Genomic DNA, 19,250 nt, shown 5'->3' on the forward strand with positions numbered 1-19,250 from the left:
CATCTACAACATGGGTAAAACCCAAAACTTCTATTTCGGTGAAGGAAGGATGAAAAGAAGAACTATCCATGCCCTAACGATTATTAAAATTGTCCGGTTAGAGGGAGAAAAAAAAAACAAACCCCTAAACAAAGTTTCTTAAGCCCAGACACTAGGCAAGAACATGTGTATCCCCAGAGCGCCAATGTAACAAATGCCTTGGAGAGATCGGGGCACAGAAGTTTTTCCCTCAAGCGCCAATGGCCGAAGTACTCATATGAAAATCGAAATCGCAGAAAGCAGCACTGTGGCAGAAAAAAAGAGAAAAAAGGACTGATCTGGATGTCAAGAGAAGTTGGTTTTAACTCTCTTGGCTCAACAACTCCCGGAGTGACCTTGGGGAAACCTCTCTCTAGGCCTGTTTCGTTATCTTTAAGAGGAGACGTGAAGTCCCTTTACATTAACTCTATTCCAACTTCCAGTGATTCGAAACAGGCTTTCGGAATGCTTCTAATCAATGCCAGGAAAAAGGAAAAAACAAAAACAAAACAAAACAAAGCAAAAAAACAGGAATCAGGTTAAATGGGTCAAGAGGCCCCTAAGTGGATATAAAGCGGCTGGGTGAAGGGTAAGTGGACCCTGACCCAGCAAAGTACTGAGCGCGGTTTGGAGAGCGGGGGTGGCTGCGGGAGGACCGGGGGTGGGTCCGTAGGGCTCCCGGCCCGGGCAGGAGGTGGAGCCGAGGCTCTCGCGTGCATTGTCCCCGGGAGGGAGCCATGTTTCTTACTCCCCGGCACTCCCAGATGGCGGCCGGGGGCGCGGGGCCTAAGCAGACCAAAGCTCCAGGAACCTGGAGAGCCAGCGGAGGCAGGCAGTGGGGAGAGAGCTCCAGCCCGCGTAGGGGCTGTCTCCCGGGCTGCGGTCCCCGCGACGCATCCGAAGGCGGCAGGGGGACGGAAGGGCCCCCGGGGCGACGGTTCCGGGCTCCGCGCCTCCCAGACCCCAGTCGATAAAGTGAGAAGGAAACCCATGCCCAACCACGGGCTGGGACAGCAGCTCGCAGGCCGCATCGGTCTCCTCTCCCCGCGCGGGCCGGGCGGCAGAGCAGTGGGAAACAGGCCCGCGCTCTCGACCTCGGAGGCCTCGGGCCGCCCCAGCCCGGCGCGCCCCGATCAGCTACTCACCGTTGGCGCGTTTGAGGGCATTTTCCGGCCTCTGAAAATAGGCCGGCATCTTGGCGGCAGGCTCAGCTCACCCGGCGTTAGCGAACTCTAGTGGCCCGGGCCGGGAGAGGAGACGAAGGGGAACCAGCGTAAGGTTCCACGCGCCTCGCCAGCAGTCGCCCGCGCCCAGCCGGCCAGAGACGGAAAGGAAAGAGCCACGTGACCTCCGCGCGGCGGCCCCGCTGCCGTCCAGGCCCCGGATGTAGGGGCGGGCCTCCGTGCGCGCAAGCGCGCTGGCGTCACGCACGCCGACAGACGTGGCGGCGCCGGGATCCTAGGCGCGCAAGGTCCAGTTCCCCTTTTGGGCCAGTCCTGGGTAGTGTTAGGGAGACGGTTCCCAGGCTCTTCAATCTTCGAGCGAGAATTGGGGTGGGAAGGGTGAGTGTGGGTTCAGAGTTTCTGTCTGGAGATCAAGATTGATTTTCAAAGCGGCTTGTGCGGAGTCGTGCTGTTACAATAAGGTCCCATCCAACCAGGGAATGGCCTGTCTTGGCTATCTGAAAATGCTGAGTTTAACGACAGTAAGCAGGTGTCATCAGGTCAGCGCCGCTCAACCGTGAGGGACAAGTATGGGGAAGAGTGACAGCTAAAATAAGCAAGCAAGGTTATTTTATGTCTTGGTAATGTAAAAAGTTGGTGTTACAGGGATTGCCTTGAGAAATTGAGGCTATCCGAGTGGGGACAGAGCGACCTGGCAAAGGGCGAAACTTCCTGGAGTACTGCAGACTTGCTTGGTGTTTGAAAACACAAGGAAAGGAGTGTCGTCACTTTTTACATACAGCGCACGTCACAAACAAATTAAGAAAAATTAGTGTTAGTGAAAAAAATCAATTTGAGAGACCCTGTCTTTTATTGTTGCTTAACAATTTTAGTGTTCGCAGACGAAGTACTTTACCTAGAACTTGAAAATTATTTGAACCGAATCTAATTCTCAAGCCCTTGGTATGAAATAAAGATGAGCTCAGAAGGAAAATTTAGAAGGCAACAGTGAAATCGATTATCGTCAGTGTATTACACATTTAATAGATGAGATATGTGAATTAATGAATGAGGAAATTGGCCGGGCATGGTGGCTCACGCCTGTAATCCCAGCACTTTGGGTGACTGGGGCGGGTGGATTACCTAAGGCCAGGAGTTCGAGACCAGCTCCGCCAAGGCAAAACCCCGTCTCTACTAAAAGTACAAAAATTAGGCCTGGCGTGGTGGCTCACGCCTGTAATCTCGACGCTTTGGGAGGCCGAGGCGGGCGGATCACGAGGTCAGGAGTTCAAGAGCAGCCTGGCCAACATGGTGAAACCCCTGTCTCTACTAAAGATACAAAAAATTAGCCGGGCGTGGTGGCAAGCGCCTGTAATGCCAGCTACTCGGGAGGCTGAGGCAGGAGAATCGCTGGAACCCGGGAGTTGGAGGTTGTAGTGAGCCTAGATTGTGCCACTGCACTCCAGCCTGGCTGACAGGGCGAGACTCCGTCTCAAAAAAAAAAAAAAAAAAAAAGCCGGGAGCTGTGGCTGGCACCTGTAATCCCAGCTACTCAGGAGGCTGAGGCAAGAGAGTCGCTTGAACCCCGGAGGCAAAGGTTGCAGTGAGCCAAGATCAGGCCACTGCACTCCAGCATGGGCGACAGAGCAAGACTCCGTCTCAAAAAAAGAAAGAAAAAAAGAAAGAAAAAAAAAAGAATGACAAAAACCACAGGATATGCACAAAAAGCATTTCCCCCTCATTACTTCTTCCTCCACAGAGAGGTTTTTCTTTTATTTTTCAACATGAACAGTTCTACTACAGGAGAGGTTTTTCTATTTAACTAAATTGATCACTTTTTTTTTTTGAGACGGAGTCTTGCTCTGTCACCCAGGCTGGAGTGCAGTGGCCCGATCTCAGCTCACCGCAAGCTCCGCCTCCCGGGTTTACGCCATTCTCCTGCCTCAGCCTCCCGAGTAGCTGGGACTACAGGTGCCTGCCGCCTCGCCCCGCTAGTTTTTTGTATTTTTTAGTAGAGACGGGGTTTCACCATGTTAGCCAGGATGGTCTCGATCTCCTGACCTCGTGATCCGCCCGTCTCGGCCTCCCAAAGTGCTGGGATTACAGGCTTGAGCCACCGCGCCCGGCCCTAAATTGATCACCATAAAGAAAGAAGATTTGGAAATGTAAACATGGACCCAAAAGAATCACAAATTCTAAAGAAGTTTATTTTAAAATTAGTTTCAGAGAGCTCTTCCTCCAGAATGCTTAGACCATTCTGTGTCTGAGCTTACTCGACAAAAAATTAAGAGTCAGGCAGGGTTGATATAAAAACAACAAGTAGTGAGAAGCTATAGTAACTTTTATGGGCAGGATCAAGAGACTTGTTTGTGTATATAATAATTAAGTCAAAATTAAAGAGTGAAACATATGAGCACTTCTTTTAAGAGATGTAGACAGAGAACCATTTAGCAGATCATAGAGAGATGCAAACAAAATAAAGGAAAGTTGCCCTAAAAAATCAGAAAAAAAGCTTGCTGACATTCTTAACTTTCTGTTATCATTTCTCAAAGGAAATAGTAAAATGGGCCAGCATGATGGCTCATGTCTGTAATCCCAGCACTTTGGGAGGCCGAGGCAGGCGAATCACAAGGTCAGGAGTTTGAGACCAGCTTGGCCAACATGCTGAAACCCCGTCTGTACTAAAAATACAAAAATTAGGCATGGCGGCATGCGCCCCTAATCCCAGCTACTCGGGAGGCCAAGGCAAGAGAATCACTTGAACCCTGGAGGTGGAGGTTGCATGAGCCAAGACTGTGCCACTGCACTCCAGCCTGGGCAACAGAGCAAGACTCCATCTAAAAAAAAAAAAAAAACGTAAAATGGCTTCATTCGTTATTACTCATTATTTAGTGTGCCCACAACAACACAGACACTAGAAACTTGGGAGATAGATGGGGCACGGTGGCTCAGGCCTGTAACCCCAGCACTTTGGGAGGCCGAGGCAGGTGGATCACAAGGTCAGGAGTTTGAGACCAGCCTGGCCAATATGGTGAAACCCTGTCTCTACTAAAAACACAAAAATTAGCCTGGCGTGGCGGCAGGTCCCTGTAGTCCCAGCTACGTGGGAGGCTGAGGCAGGAGAATCACTTGAACCCCAGAGGTGGAGGTTGCAGTGAGCCAAGATCGTACCACCACACTGCAGCCTGGGCAACAGAGTGAGACTCTGTCTCAAAAAAAAAAAAAAAAAAAAAAAAACAGAAACTTGGGAGATAAAATGAAATCCAATATCTCTACATATTGATCCTTTTCCTTTCAAATTATTTAAAGTATATAAAGCATTTAGTAATATAACAAATGATTGTATACTTGTATTTAAATAAAATTATGTAAAGTGTAGTGGCATTTTGGGAATGAATAAAGGTGTAACATCAATTTCCAGGATAAATTTACCTATTAAATTCAACCAACGTAGCCAGGTGCGGTAGCTCCTGCCTATAATCCCAGCACTTTGGGAGGCCAAGGCAGGTGGATTGCCTGAGTTCTGGAATTCGAGACCAGCCTGGTCAACCTGATGAAACCCTGTCTCTACTAAAAATGCAAAAATAAAAAGCGAAAAAAAAAAAAAAAAAAAACTAGCTGGGCATGGAAGCACACCTGTAGTCCTAGCTACTCAGGAGGCTGAGGCAGGAGAATTGCTTGAACCCAGGAGGCGGAGGTTGCAGTGAGCCAAGATGGAGCCACTGCACTCCAGCCTGGGCCACAGAGTGAGACTCCGTCTCAAAAAAAGAAAAAAAAATTTTAAAAATTAAAAATATATATCTACCACAAATATTCAGTACCAGCTAATAGTCATTGGATGCTAAAGATAAAAAGATCAAGATGCCTGCTTTCAAGGAGTTAATGATTCACTGGTGAAAATAAATGAATACACAATGAGCGACAAGATAGGATCTAATCTGGGCCAGGAGTAAAGGATAATTATTTGCCATTGATTAATGCTTACTTATTAGAAAACAGGCAACCTGAAGATGATAGAAACCACTTTGGGAAATGGTAAGAGGAAATAACCAGGCTCATGGTTTTTTCTAACTAATCAAATTAATTTTGTATTACATATGACTGGATCATTAATATGATGTTTTAGGGTTTTTTTCTGACTTGAGTAAACATGATTCCCAGAAAGACAATTTTTAGCACAACAGAGGTACTGCATTATATGTATTTGCAACATAGTATCATACAGCGTTAAAACAAGTAGCATGTTTTACAATTTACAAAGTGTTTTCACATTTCTAGTTTTATTTACAAGTTTGCGGTAATGAAGGTATTTGTACCGCATGAGCATAATGAATTTCAAAGAGGTTAACTAAGGTTCACAGTAATACATTCCTTCAACCAGCCATTATCAAGTGCATTTCATGTACCAGGCACAGTAGGCCGGGTGCGGTGGCTCACGCCTGTAATCCTAACACTTTGGGAGGCCAGGCAGTGGATCACCTGAGGTCAGGAGTTCGAAACCAGCCTGGCCAACATGGTGAAACCCAGTCTCTACTAGAAATACACAAAATTAGCCAGACGTGGTGGCTCGATCCTGTAATCCCAGCTGCTCGGGAGGCTGAGGCAGGAGAATCGCTTGAACCCAGGAGGCGGAGGTTGCAGTGAGCCGAGATTGTACCACTGTACTCCAGCCTGGTGACAGAGCAAGATTCTGTCTGGAAAAAAAAAAAAAAAAAGATACTGGCTTTCCTATACCTAAATAGCCCTTTCCTCCTCCCCATCCCACTACCTTCACCCCACTATCTGCCGCCAATACTTCAAGCCTCAGCTCAAAGACTTCCTTTGCAAAGCCTTTCCTGACCGCTGAGGGTGACTGAATTGCCCCTTTGTTTGTGCTCTTGGCTCATGCAACCATTAACTCCATCATCACCCATTCCTGAGCACTCTGCTACCCCTGCGACCTTCACAGGCAGCTGTATTCCTCCCTTGAGCCGCTGACTCCTGGAGGTGGCATCAGTGACCACCTGTGACCTGACCTTCCTGGTTGGGTCCTCTGCCTTACCTTGGCCACTTGCACACATGGTCATACCCTAGAGTCTAGACCAGAGGTCAGCAAACTTTTTCTGTGAAGGGCCAGGATGGTACATATTTTAGATTTTGTGAGCCAAGAGGCAATGTCTTCAACTCTTTGAGCAACTGTGCTTGCTGAAGGGATAATAGTCTGTGTGTGTGTGTGTGTGTGTGTGTGTGTGTGTGTGTATTTTTTTTTGAGACAGAATCTCGCTCTGTCACCCAGACTGGAGTACAGTGGCATGATCTCGGCTCACTGCCAGCCTCTGCCTCCTGGGTTCCAGTGATTCTCCTGCCTCAGTCTCCCAAGTAGGTAGGACTACAGGCATGCACCCCATGCATGGCTAATTTCTGTATTTTTACTAGAGACAGGGGTTTCACCATGTTAGTCAGGCTGGCCATGAACTGCCAACCTCAGGTGATCCATCTGCCTTGGCCTCCCAAAGTGCTAGGATTACAGGCGTGTGCCACCACCGCCAGCCTTATATTTTAAAATGCAAAGATTATTCTTAGCTCAAGGCTGAAAAACAACAGACAGTAGACCAAATTTGGCCCACAGGCCATAGTTTGCAGACTCCCATGCTAGGCCTTGTCAAACAATCTTAGGGCCAGGCGCAGTGGCTCATACCTGTAATCCCAGCACTTTGGGAGGCTGAGGCAGGTGGATCACTTGAGGTCAGGAGCTCGAGACCAGCCTGGCCAACATGGTGAAACCCCATCTCTACTAAAAATACAAAAATTAGCTAGGCATGGTGGGGTGCACACCTGTAATCCCAGCTACTCCAGAGACTGAGGCAGGAGAATTGCTTGAACCTGGGAAGCAGAGGTTGCAGTGAGCCAAGATTGCACCACTGCACTCCAGCCTGGATGGCAGAGCAAGGCTCCATCTCAAAAAATAAAATAAAAAATAAAATAAAATAATAAAAATCTTAGTTCCCAGCAGGGCGAGATGGCTCACGCCTGTAATCCCAGCACTTTGTGAGGCCAAGGCAGGCGGATCACATAAGGTCAGGAGTTCGAGACCAAACTGCCCAACGTGGCAAAACCCCATTTCTACTACAAATAGAAAAAAATTAGCCAGGCATGGTGGCAGGCACCTGTAGTCCCAGCTACTCGGGAGGCTGAGGCAGGAGAATTGCTTGAACCTGGGAGGTGGAGGTTGTAGTAAGCCGAGATCACACCACTGCACTCCAGCCTGGGCAACAGGAGCGTAACTCAATCTAAAAAAAAAAAAAAAAAAATCTTAGTTCCCAGAATCTCAATGTCAAGATTCACTTTTCAGCCACCACCTCCTATTGTTTTTTTTTTTTTTTTGAGACGGAGTCTCGCTCTGTCGCCCAGGCTGGAGTGCAGTGGCGCAATCTCGGCTCACTGCAAGCTCCGCCTCCCGGGTTCACGCCATTCTCCTACCTCAGCCTCCCCAGTAGCTGGGACTACAGGCGCCCGCCACTGCGCCCGGCTAATTTTTTTCTATTTTTTAGTAGAGACGGGGTTTCACCATGGTCTCGATCTCCTGACCTTGTGATCCGCCCGCCTCGGCCTCCCAAAGTGCTGGGATTACAGGCATGAGCCACCGCGCCCGGCACACCTCCTATTGTTAACTCTATTGTGCTCCAACTCTAATGACCCTTCTGCTTTATCAGGACCTGCAATCCCTTTATCAATTCTGCTTCCTTTTCACTGCCCCTCATTTCCCATGGCCTCTATTTCCCCCTTTTCCAACTCAGATTCTACAGTTTTGTTCTTTTCTTCTTCACTTCTCTCTTTATTCTACTCAGCAAACCCCAACCCTGGTTAAATCCAACCCTCCACCCACCCCTTGCCTGCAGCCTAATGTGGCTGCAAAAGAATGTGTAAGCACATTGACAGGTCTCACCTTAAATTCAAGACCACAGGCCTCAACAAGCACGTTGTTGCTGCCCAGCCATCCTACTACACTGCTCTCGGCCCTCTCCCATTCTCCCAGACGACTGTTTCATCGTTTTTCCTCTCTCTTCAATCCTCTAATGCTCCTTGCTCTACTTTACTCTCAGCCATGTCCTGCTTTCCCATAGCACTTGGGGCAGCTAGAAGAGAACTTTGGCACCCTGCCATCTCTTCCTCAACTCACACCTGCAGCTGTGCTCAGACGTTCTGCCTTCCCTCCTCCCACTCTGCAGTCTGGGGCTCCTGTCTCAAGCCAACCCCTATACACCAATGCATTTGATTCCATCTCTCACATGCAGGGGTGACCCCTTCGTGTCCTTGAAATACTTCCTTCACTTGATCTCCACCCTCACCCTTTCCTGATGTTCTCCTTACCTTGCTAACAACTCTTTGCTGGTGTGACCTCTGAGACTGAAATATCCCAGGGCTCAGCCCCTGGACCTCATCCTTTCTCTAACTATGTTCATCAGTTGGTTCTAGCTTATAGCTTTAGAAATCACCTCTAGGTCCAGGCGCGGTGGCTCAATCCTGTAGTCCCAGCACTTTGGGAGGCTGAGGTGGGCAGATTAGCTGAGGTCAGGAGTTCGAGACCAGCCTGGGCAACATGACGAAACCTCGTCTCTACTAAAAATACAAAAATTAGCTGGGTGTGGTGGCACGTGCCTGTAATTCCAGCTGCTCCAGAGGCTGAGAAAGGAGAATCGCTTGAACCCAGGAGGCGGAGTTGGCAGTGAGCCCAGGTCGCGCCACTGCACTCCAGCCTGGTGACAGAGCAACACTCCATCTCAGGAAAAAAGAAAAGAAAGAATCTCTAGGGCCTGGCACAGTGGCTCATGCCTGCAATCCTAGCACTTTGGGAGACCAAGGTGGGCAGATCACCTGAAGTCAGGAGTTCGAGACCAGCCTGGCCAACATGGCAAAACCTCGTCTCTACTAAAAACACAACAGTTAGCCGATCGTGGTGGTATATACCTGTAATCCCAGCCACTTGGGAGGCTGAGGCAGGAGAATCGCTTGAACCCAGGAGGCAGAGGTTACAGTGAGCCAAGATCACGCCACTGCCCTCCAGCCTAGGCAACAGAGTAAGACTTCATCTCAATAAAGAAATCATCTCAGCCGGGCACGGTGGCTCACACCTGTAATCCCAGCACTTTGGGAGGCAGAGGCGAGCAGATCACGAGGTCAGGAGTTCGAGACCAGCCTGACCAACGTGGAAACCCTGTCTCTACTAAAAATACAAAACTTAGCTGGGCATGGTGGCGCGCACCTGTAATCCCAGCTACTCAGGAGGCTGAGGCAGGAGAATCGCTTGAACCCAGGAGGAAGAAGTTGCAGTGAGTCGAGATCAAGCCACTGCACTCTAGCCTGGGCAACAGAGCAAGATTTCATCTAAAAAAAAAAAAAAAGAAAAAAGAAATTATCTCTAGGCTTATAAGTTACAAAATTGTATCACCAGCCCTAGACCTCTCTCCTGAAAGCCAGATCTCTCACATTCAGATGCGTGTTTGCCACATCTATTAAATGTTCAATGTACTACACACATTCAACCTGCCAAATACCTGGTCTCCTCTACCTCCAATCTTCTCCTCCTGTCTGTCATCTTTCCCATGTTAATAATGGCAACCTGGTTCTTCCAGTTGCTCAGATCAAAAAATGTTGGAAGCATCCTTGAATCTTCTTTTCTTGTTACCTCCCCATGTCCAATCAACCCATCAACGAATCCCATATCTACCACCCCAATGGCTACCACCTGGTCCAAGTCACCACCATTTCTCAACCAGGGTATTGAATAACCTGCTAACTTGTCTGTGAGTTTCTACCTTTGGAAACCTTCGCTTTACTCTCCTAATAGCAAGCAGAGGAATCCTTTTAAAACAAAAGTGAGATTATGTCAGTCCCCTGATCAAGACCCTCTTGTGGTTCACCGACTCAGTGAAAGCTAACATCCTTACAACAGCCTGCAAAGCCCTACACAGTTATCCACCACTCCCAGTGTCACCTTTTCGGCCATGATAACCTTCCCTCACCTCATTAAAGTCATAATAACATCCCTTCCACCCATGCTTCCTAGCAACCTTCTCTTCTTCTCTTCTTGATTTTCCTTCTCTCTCTTTTTTTTTTGTTTTTTGTTGTTGTTGTTGTTGTTGTTGTTTTGGGACAGAGTCTCACTGTTGCCCAGGCTGGAGTGCAATGGCACTACAACCTCTGCCTCCTGGGTTCAAGTAATTCTCCTGCCTCAGCCTCCCAAGTAGCTGGGATTACAGGTGCCCACCAACACACCCAGCTAATTTTTGTATTTTTAGTAGAGTTTGGGTTTCACCATGTTGGCCAGGCTGGTCTTGAACTCCTGACCTCAGGTGACCCACCCGCCTCTGCCTCCCAAAGTGCTAGGATTACCGGGGTGAGTCACTGCTCCTAGCCTTTCCTTCTCTTCCTGATCAGGTTTATCACCATCTGATTCCCATATACTTTATGAATTTATTTCTTTATTGTCCACCCCTTTAGAATACAATGAGCTTGATGAGGGCAAGGATTTTGTGTCTGTTTCATTTACTGCTGTATGTCTAGCACCTACAACAGTGTCTGGCACATAGTAAGCACTCGCTTCCTGTACTATGATTGCCTATCTCCATGCCGGTCTCCTGTATGCCACTGGGAGTCCTTTGAAGGTCGTCACCAGGACAGTTCATTTTTGCATGTAGATCGTGCCTGGCACATAGTCAACACCAGAAAGTGGTTGTTCATTTTATGTTTCAGAGCACCTTGACGGTTCCGACGGTGTGATAACAAGGTCTGAAACCTTATAGCTGTGCATTCTATTTTTTTTTTGAGACGGAGTTTCACTCTTTTTGCCCAGGCTGGAATGCAATGGCGCGATCTCGGCTCACCACAACCTCCGCCTCCCAGGTTCAAGTGATTCTCCTGCCTCAGCCTCCTGAGTAGCTGGGATTACAGGCATGCGCCACCATCCCAGCTAATTTTTGTATTTTTAGTAGAGACGGGGGTTTCTCCATGTTGGTCAGGCTGGTCTTGAACTCTCGACCTCAGGTGATCCACCCCCCCCCCCCCGGCCTCCCAAAGTGCTGGGATTGCAGGCGTGAGCCACCGTGCCCGGCCTACAGCCTTGCATTCTTAATCATGAAAGTGTCCAACCGAGGTTGGAAATTTCCAACAGTGGTCCATGAAGTGCAGATGTGAGGTGCACTGTACCTCAGCCAGACGGTTCTCATTGGACCTTTTGGGTTCTGCAAATTCAAAGCAGGTAAATTGGAATGCAGCTTCAGTTAAGTGTATATTTAGTAAAAACATGTCCTGGCAGTATTTGTTACCTCCTGGGAGAAATGCATCTTACACTTGACTGTCTTCAGCCTTTAAGGTTCTGCCAGACTCCAGGAGAAGGCTGAGGGGAAGGAGCGAGCATGTTTGTGGGATCAGTGCATATACTCACGCATGCCATTATCGACATGCTGTGAAGTGCAGCTCTTCCTTGGGGATTTAGGAGGTTATGCCCAAAACCACACAGACCAGTCAGGGCCAACAAAGCAGAGTGAGTAATACACTGTGCATAGTGGTTTTGGGTGTGGTTTGAAAACAAGCATCTCTGTTAAATATGTTAAATAGATTAAAAGGAAACCTAAAACCACAGGGTGTGGACTTTTATGTTGGGGGTGTGTGTATTAGATAATCTTCACATGGACCTATTCATTGTATTAGCTTCTCATGGCGCAGCTTAAATGGCACCTCCTCGAGAGCCTTCTCATGGTCATTTGCTCTAAGTCTGTTTTAGCCCAGCATAGTGTCGTAAGCCTGTAATCCCAATTTGGGAGGCTGAGACAGGAGGACAGGAGGATCACTTGAGCCTAAGAGCTCAAGACCAGCCTGGAGAACATAGGGAGACCTTCTCTCTACAAAAAATAAAAAATTAGCTAGGTGTGGTGGTGCACCTGTGGTCCCAGCCACTCAGGAGACTGAGGTAGGAGGATCACTTGAGTCTGGGAGGTCGAGGCTGCAGTGAGCCATGATCACACCACTGTACTCCAGCCTGGGTGATGGAATGAGACCCTGTCTCCAAAAAACAAAACAAATAAAAAATAAAGGCTACTTTTTTTTTTTTTTTGAGATAGAGTCTTGCTCCGTTGCCCAGTCTCGAGTGCATTGGCACCATCTCGGCTCACTGCAACCTCCACCTCCCGGGTTCAAGCGATTCTCCTGCCACAGTCTCCTGAGTAGCTGGGATTACAGGTGCCCACCACCATGCCCAGCTAATTGTTGTGGTTTTTTTGTTTGTTCGTTTGTTTTTTTGAGACTGAGTCTTGTTCTGTCACCCAGGCTGGAGTGCAGTGCTGTGATCTTGGCTCATTGCAACCTCTGCCTCCTGGGTTCAAGCAATTCTGCCTCAGCCTCCCAAGTAAATGGGACTATAAGTGTGTGCCACCACGCCCGGCTAATTTTTTGTATTTTTAGTAGAGATGGGGATTCACCACATTAGCCAGGATGATCTCGATCTCCTGACCTCGGGATCCACCCACCTTGGCCTCCCAAAGTGCTGGGATTACAGGCATGAGCCACCACGCCCGGCCAAGACTACCTGTTTTAATTATCTCCCGAGGGGTTGTCAGTATATTTCAGAGTATATTTGATGGTTTTAACTGCATGATGACAAGGTCTGGTTGCTGTCTCTCTCACTACACTGGATAGTAAGATTGAAGGGATCAAGTGTGTCTTGTTCACCATTGTATCTCCGGCTCCCGGAACTATGCCCAGTGCAGAGCAAGTACTCCATAAATGTGTGATGTGTGAATAAATAAAGGAATGGAGAGTTTGGTAGGCAAAATTCTTAGACGTCTCCAGGAGTCCTATCCCTGGTATACATGCCCTGTCCCTGGGGCTGTAAATGTGAGGGATATCACTCTTGTGATTAGGCTATGTTATCTGTCACAATTGATTTTAAGATAGGGAGAAACTGGGCTGGGCGCAGTAGCTCAGGCTTATAATCTCAGCTCTTTGGGAGGCCAAGGCGGGAGGATCACTTGAGGTCAGAAGTTTGAGACCAGCCTGGCCAACATGACAAAAGCCCTTCTTGACCAAAAATACAAAAATTAGCCAGGTGTGGTGGCTCACATCTGTAATCCCAGCTACTTGGGAGGCTGTGGGTTGCAGAGGCAGGAGAATCACTTGAGCCTGGGAAGCAGAGGTTGCGGTGAGCCAAGATCACGCTACTGCACTCCAGTCCAGGTGACAGAATGAGATTCTATCTCAAAAAAATCAAAAAAAGAAAAGAAAAGAAAAGAAAGATAGAGAGAAACTGGGTGTGGTGGCTCATGCCTCTAATCCCAGCACTTTGGGAGGCAGAGGCAGGAGGATCGTTTGAGCCCAGGAGTTCAAGGCTGCAGTGACCTATGATCCTGCCACCACATTCCAGCTCTGGGAACAGAGCAAGACCCTGTCTCAAAAAAAAAAAAAAAAAAAAGAAAGAGGAAGAAAGGGTAGGTTGTTCTTTGGTCTTTGCAGCAGAAGATAACGAAGGGAGTGATATTCTTTGGAAAGCGTCGCAATAAGATGCACACATTGAGCCTGTGCTGTGGCTCTAGGCCTACTACTTCAAAAGTTGACCTGTGGCAAATGTGGCTACTCGGCCAAGCACAAGAGAAAGTATAATTGGAGCTCCAGGGATAAAAAAGAAAAAAAGAAAAAGAAAAAAAGAAAAATACTAGGACCAGTTCAATTATGCACCTAAAAATTGTACACAGGTTGCTGGGCGCCGTGGCTCATGCCTGTAATCCCAGCACTTTGGGAGGCCAAGGCGGGCAAATTGCTTGAGTTCAGGATTTTGAGATCAGCCTAGGTAACTTGATGAAACTTCGTCTCTATAAAAAATACAAAAAAATTAGCCAGGTGTTGTAGTGTGTGTGTGTAGTCCCAGCTACTTGGGAGGATGAGGTGGGAGAATCACCCGAAACAGGGAGATTGAGGCTGCAGTGAGGCAAGCCGTGAACGTGCTACTGCACTCTAGCCTGGGTGACAGAGTGAAACCTTGTCCTCAAAAATAAAATAAAATAAAATAAAATAAAATAAAATAAAATAAAATAAGCATTTCAACAATTAGCCATGCAATGAGTGTTCTGTGTTTTTTTGTTTTTTTGTTTTAAAGATTGAGGGGGAGAGTATTTGAGTGGGGCTTACTCAATCAGGTAAGCCTTTTACATCCATCCGTGTGGAGAGGTCAGAAGCAAAGGAAGGGATTCCAAGCGTTAGCAGGCACACAGAAGGAACCCAAGGCAAGAAACTGCAGGCACCTCCAAGGGCTGAGGTAAGCCCTCCAGCCAACAGCCAGCCAGAGAACAGGGGCCTCAGTCCTACCCCTGCAACGAAATTATTCTGTCAACAATCTCAATAAGCCTGGAAGCAAAGGCATCCCCAGAGCCTCCAGAGAGGTATGCAGCCTGATCAGCGCCTGAATCCACAGCCTGGAAGACACTAAGCAGATCATCCAGTCACACTCTTCCTAGACAACTGACCTACAGAACAGTGAGCCAATGAAAGGGTTTTTGTTTGTTGGTTGGTTTGTTTGTTTGAGATGGAGTCTTGTTATTGTTGCCATAACAAACCATATCCCATAAACATGCCATATTTGGACCTTTTGGGTGCTGCAAATTCAAAGCAGGAAAATTGGAATGCAGCTTCAGTTAAGGGTTTATTTAGTAAAAACACGTCCTGGCAGTATTTGTTACTTTGTGACATTGGGCACGTAATCTCTCTGTAAGCCTCCGTTTTCCCATCTGCAAAACAGCTACAATATAGGTGTGGTGAGGTTTAAATGAGATACTACATATAGTACTTTTTTCTTTCCTCTTCCCCCCGCCCCCCCCCCCCCCCCCCCGAGACAGGGTTCTTGTCACCCAGGCTGGAGTACGGTGGCATGATCTCGGCTCACTGCAGCCTCCTTGACTTCCTGGGCTCAAGCAATCCTCCCACTTCAGCCTCCTGAGTAGCCGGGACCACAGAAATGCGACACCATGCCTTGCTAATTTTGTTACTTTTTTGTTGAGAGGGGGTTTTTCCATGTTTCCCAGGCAGGTCTTGAACTTCTAAGCTCAAGCAATCCACCCACCTTGGCCTCCCAAAGTGTATAGAAAGCGTGAGGTCCTCTTAGGACAGTCCCCGATGCGCTACTTTTTAGAAATCATCCTCACATATATGCATGTAAGATGGAAAAAACAACCAACACATGAAACACGGCCTTTTTCTACCCCTCAACTGCAAGTATTCTGATATAGACTAGTGGGTGGGCATTGCCCCCTCTTCTTTTATTCAACCTATACTTTATCAGGTAGATGTGATAATCAATTGGGCGGACCCCTGGAGAAGTGGGGTGAGAGATTCATGTAGGAAATGGATAAGGTGAGAGAAAGAGGGGTAAGAGATATATTTTGGCTGGGGGTGGTGGCTTGTGCCTGTAATCCTAGCACTTTGGGAGGCTGAGGCAGGCAGATCACTTTAGCTCAAGAGTTCAAGACCAGCCTGGGCAACGTGGCTAAACTCCATCTCTACTGAAAATACAGAAATTAGCTAGGCATGGTGGCGCACACCTGTAGTCCCAGCTACTCAGGAGGCTGAGGCAGGAGGATTGCTCGAGCCCAGGAGGTAGAGGTTGCAGTGAGCTGAGATGGCACCATGGCACTTCAGCCTGGGCAACAGAGCCAGATCCTGTCTTAAAAAAAGAAAGAAAGAAAATAGAAAGAAAAAAGAAAAAGAGTAACTTTACAGCAGAGAAATCTGGCAAACATAACCTCAGGCAGGTGATCAAGGTCAATACCTTGATGAACCCTTCATATGACTTAATGAGAATGGCACTTTACCTCTGTGATCTTCCTTACAAAAAATGTTTCATTCAGTCCAATCATGAGAAAAACATCAGACAAGTCCTTATGGAAGCATAGACTACAAAATACCTGACCAATCCTCAAAACTGCCAAAGTCAGGCCGAGCTTGGTGGCTCATGCCTATAATCCCAGCACTTTGGGAGGCCGAGGTGGGTGGATCACTTGAGGTCAGGAGTTCGAGACCACCCTGGCCAACATGGTGAAACCCTGTCTCTACTAAAATACAAAAATTAGCCAGGCATGGTGGCGCATGCCTGTAATCCCAGCTAGTTGGGAGGCTGAGACAGGAGAATCGCTGGAACCCAGGAGGCGGAGGTTGCAGTGAGCTGAGATTCACCTACTGCTCTTAAGCCTGGGTGACAGAGAGAGACTCCATCTCAAAATAAATAAATAAATAAAAATAAATAAATAAGAATAAAAATAGAAAAAGCCGGGTGTGGTGGCATGTGCCTGTGGTCCCAGCTACTGGGGAGGCTGAGGTAAGAGAATGGCTTGAGCCTGGGAGGCAGAGGTTGCAGTGAGCCGAGATCGCGCGACTGCACTCTAGACTGGGTGACAGGGCCAGACCTTGATTATAATAAACGTAATAATAATAGGCCAGGGCCAGGCACAGTGGCTCACGCCTGTAATCCCAGCACTTTAGGAGGTCAAGGCAGTGGATCACGAGGTCAGGAGTTCAAGACCAGCCTGGCCAAGATGGTAAAACCCTGTCTCTACTGAAAATACAAAAATTAGCTGCGTGTGGTGGCAGGTGTCTGTAATCCCAGCTACTCGGGAGGCTGAGGCAGAGAATTGCTTGAACCCGGGAGGCAGAGTTTGCAGTGAGCCGAGATCGCGCCACAGAACTCCAGCCTGGGTGACAGAGCAAGACTCCATCTCAAAATAATAATAAGAAGAAGAAGTGTGGCGGCTCACGCCTTTAATCCCAGCACTTTGGGAGGAGGAGGCAGGCAAAATATGAAGTCAGGATTTCAAGACCAGCCTGGCCAACATGGTGAAATCCTTTCTCTACTAAAAATACAAAAATTAGCTGGGTGTGGTGGTGGGCGCCTGTAATTCCAGCTACTCGGGAGGCTGAGGCAGGAGAATCACTTGAACCCGGGAGGCAGAGGATGCAGTGAGCCGAGATTGCACCATTGCACTCCAGTCCAGGTGACAGAGCAAGATTCCGTCTCAAAAAAAAAAAAATAAATAAATAATAATAATGTATCAATATTGGTTGATTAGCTGTGACAAATGTACCCTACAGATGTGTTAATAAGATGTTAATGACAGACAAAATCAGGTGCGGTATATGGTAATTTTCAATACCGTCTTTGCAACTTTTCTATAAATCTAAAGCTATTCCAAAGGTTTATTTTATTTGTATTTATTTATTATGTATATATTATTTTTTTGGAGATGAAGTCTCGCTCTGTCACCCAGGCTGGAGTGCAGTGGCACAATCTCGGCTTACTGCAACCTCCGCCTCCCAGGTTCAAGCGATTCTACTGACTCAGCCTCCCAAGTAGCTGAGATTATAGGGGCACGCCACCACGCCTGGCTAATTTTTTGTATTTTAGTAGAGACAGGGTTTCACCGTGTTGCTCAGGCTGGTCTTGAACTCCTGAGCTCAGGCAATCTGCCTGCCTCAGCCTCCCAAAGTGCTGGAATTACAAGCAAAGTGCTGGAATTCCACCATGCTGGGCCTAGGCCTATTTTTATTATTATTTTGAGACAGAGTTTCGCTCTTGTTGCCCGGGCTAGAGTGCAATGGTGTGATCTCGGCTCATTGCAACTTATGCCTCCTGGGTTCAAGGAATTCTCCCACCTCAGCTTCCCAAGTCACTGGGATTACAGGCGCCCACCACCACGCCTAGCTAATTTTTGTATTTTTAGTAGAGACGGGGTTTTACCACGTTGGCCAGACTGATCTCAAACTCCTGACCTCAGGTGACCTGTCTGCCTTGGCCTCCCAAAGTGCTGGAATTACAGGCATGAGCCACCGCCCCCGACATAAAAGGTTTATTTTTAAAAATCTGAGGGGAAAGGAATTTTAAGACATTTCACCGTAGGTAATAAATTCTGTCCTCTTTAATGTTTTTTGGGAAACGGAAATAAGGATCAGAATTATTTTAATTACATTTTCCTTGCTGAACTATGTCGTATTCTTTTTTTTAGAGACTGCTTTTTTTTAGAGGCTGAATTTTGCTTTGTCACACAGGCTGGAGTGCAGTGGCTCAATCATAGCTCATGACAACCAGTGACTCCTGGGCTCAAGTGATCCTCCCATCTCAGCCTCCTGTGTAGATAGGTTCAGGTGCATACCTCCAAGCCTACCTAATCTTTAAATTATTTTTGTAGAGACAGGGTCTTGCTATGTTGCCCAGGCTGCTCTCGAACTCCTGGGCTCAATCCTTTTGCCTCAGCTTCCCAAAATGCTGGGACTACAGGCATGAGCCATGGTGCCCAGTCCATGAACTATTTCTTTTAATGCAACATAGTAGCCAGGTGTGATGGCTCCCACCTGTAATCCCAGCACTTTGGGAGGCTGAGGTGGGAGGATCTCTTAAGGCCAGGAGTTCAAAACCAGCCTGGGCAACATAGTGAGACTCCCATCTCTACAAAAATAAAATTAAAATTAACTGGGCATCATGCCTCATGCCTGTAGTCCCAGCTACTCTGGAGACTGACACATGAGGATTGCTTGAGCCTAGGAGTTCAAGGCCATACTGGGTAACATAAGGAAATCCCATCTCCACAAAGTTTTAAAAAATTGCCGGGCATGGTGGCACAAACCTGTGGTCCCAGCTACTTGGGAAGCTGAGGTGGGAGAACTGCTTGCGCCTGGAAGGTCGAGGATGCAGCAAGCTGTGATTGAACCGCTGCACCCCAGCCTGGGTGACAGAACAAGACCCTGTCTCATAAAAAAATGAATAAATAAGAAAGAAAGAAAGAAAGAAAGAAAGAAAGAAAGAAAGAAAGAAAGAAAGAAAGAGAGAGAGAGAGAGAAGGAGGGAGGGAGGGAGGGAGGGAGGGAAGGAAGGAAGGAAGGAAGGAAGGAAGGAAGGAAGGAAGGAAGGAAGGAAGGAAGGAAGGAAGGAAAGAAAGAAAGAAAAATGTAACATGGCTCGAAACCTGGGCTTCTTGGAGGTGGAGATCTACCCAGCATCCTGAAACTCTGGAGAACACAAGAAGGATGACTGCATCTTGGGAATGTTCTGGAAGCCTC

The 19,250-nt window shown here is 47.6% G+C and overlaps 1 protein-coding gene across 1 annotated transcript in view; it reads right to left on the bottom strand.

Moving 5' to 3' along the window:
* Positions 1-1,359, bottom strand: part of EIF3A (eukaryotic translation initiation factor 3 subunit A) — a 48,144-nt gene extending 46,785 nt beyond the window's left edge. The window contains exon 1 of the mRNA XM_038009603.2: positions 1,164-1,359. Within this exon, the coding sequence (XP_037865531.2) occupies positions 1,164-1,212 (49 nt within the window). The 5' untranslated portion in view covers positions 1,213-1,359. The remainder of the gene's footprint in view (positions 1-1,163) is intronic.
* Positions 1,360-19,250: the final 17,891 nt, after the last annotated feature.

Source organism: Chlorocebus sabaeus, chromosome 9 (assembly GCF_047675955.1).
Source record: "Chlorocebus sabaeus isolate Y175 chromosome 9, mChlSab1.0.hap1, whole genome shotgun sequence".
Taxonomy (NCBI): Eukaryota; Metazoa; Chordata; class Mammalia; order Primates; family Cercopithecidae; genus Chlorocebus; species Chlorocebus sabaeus.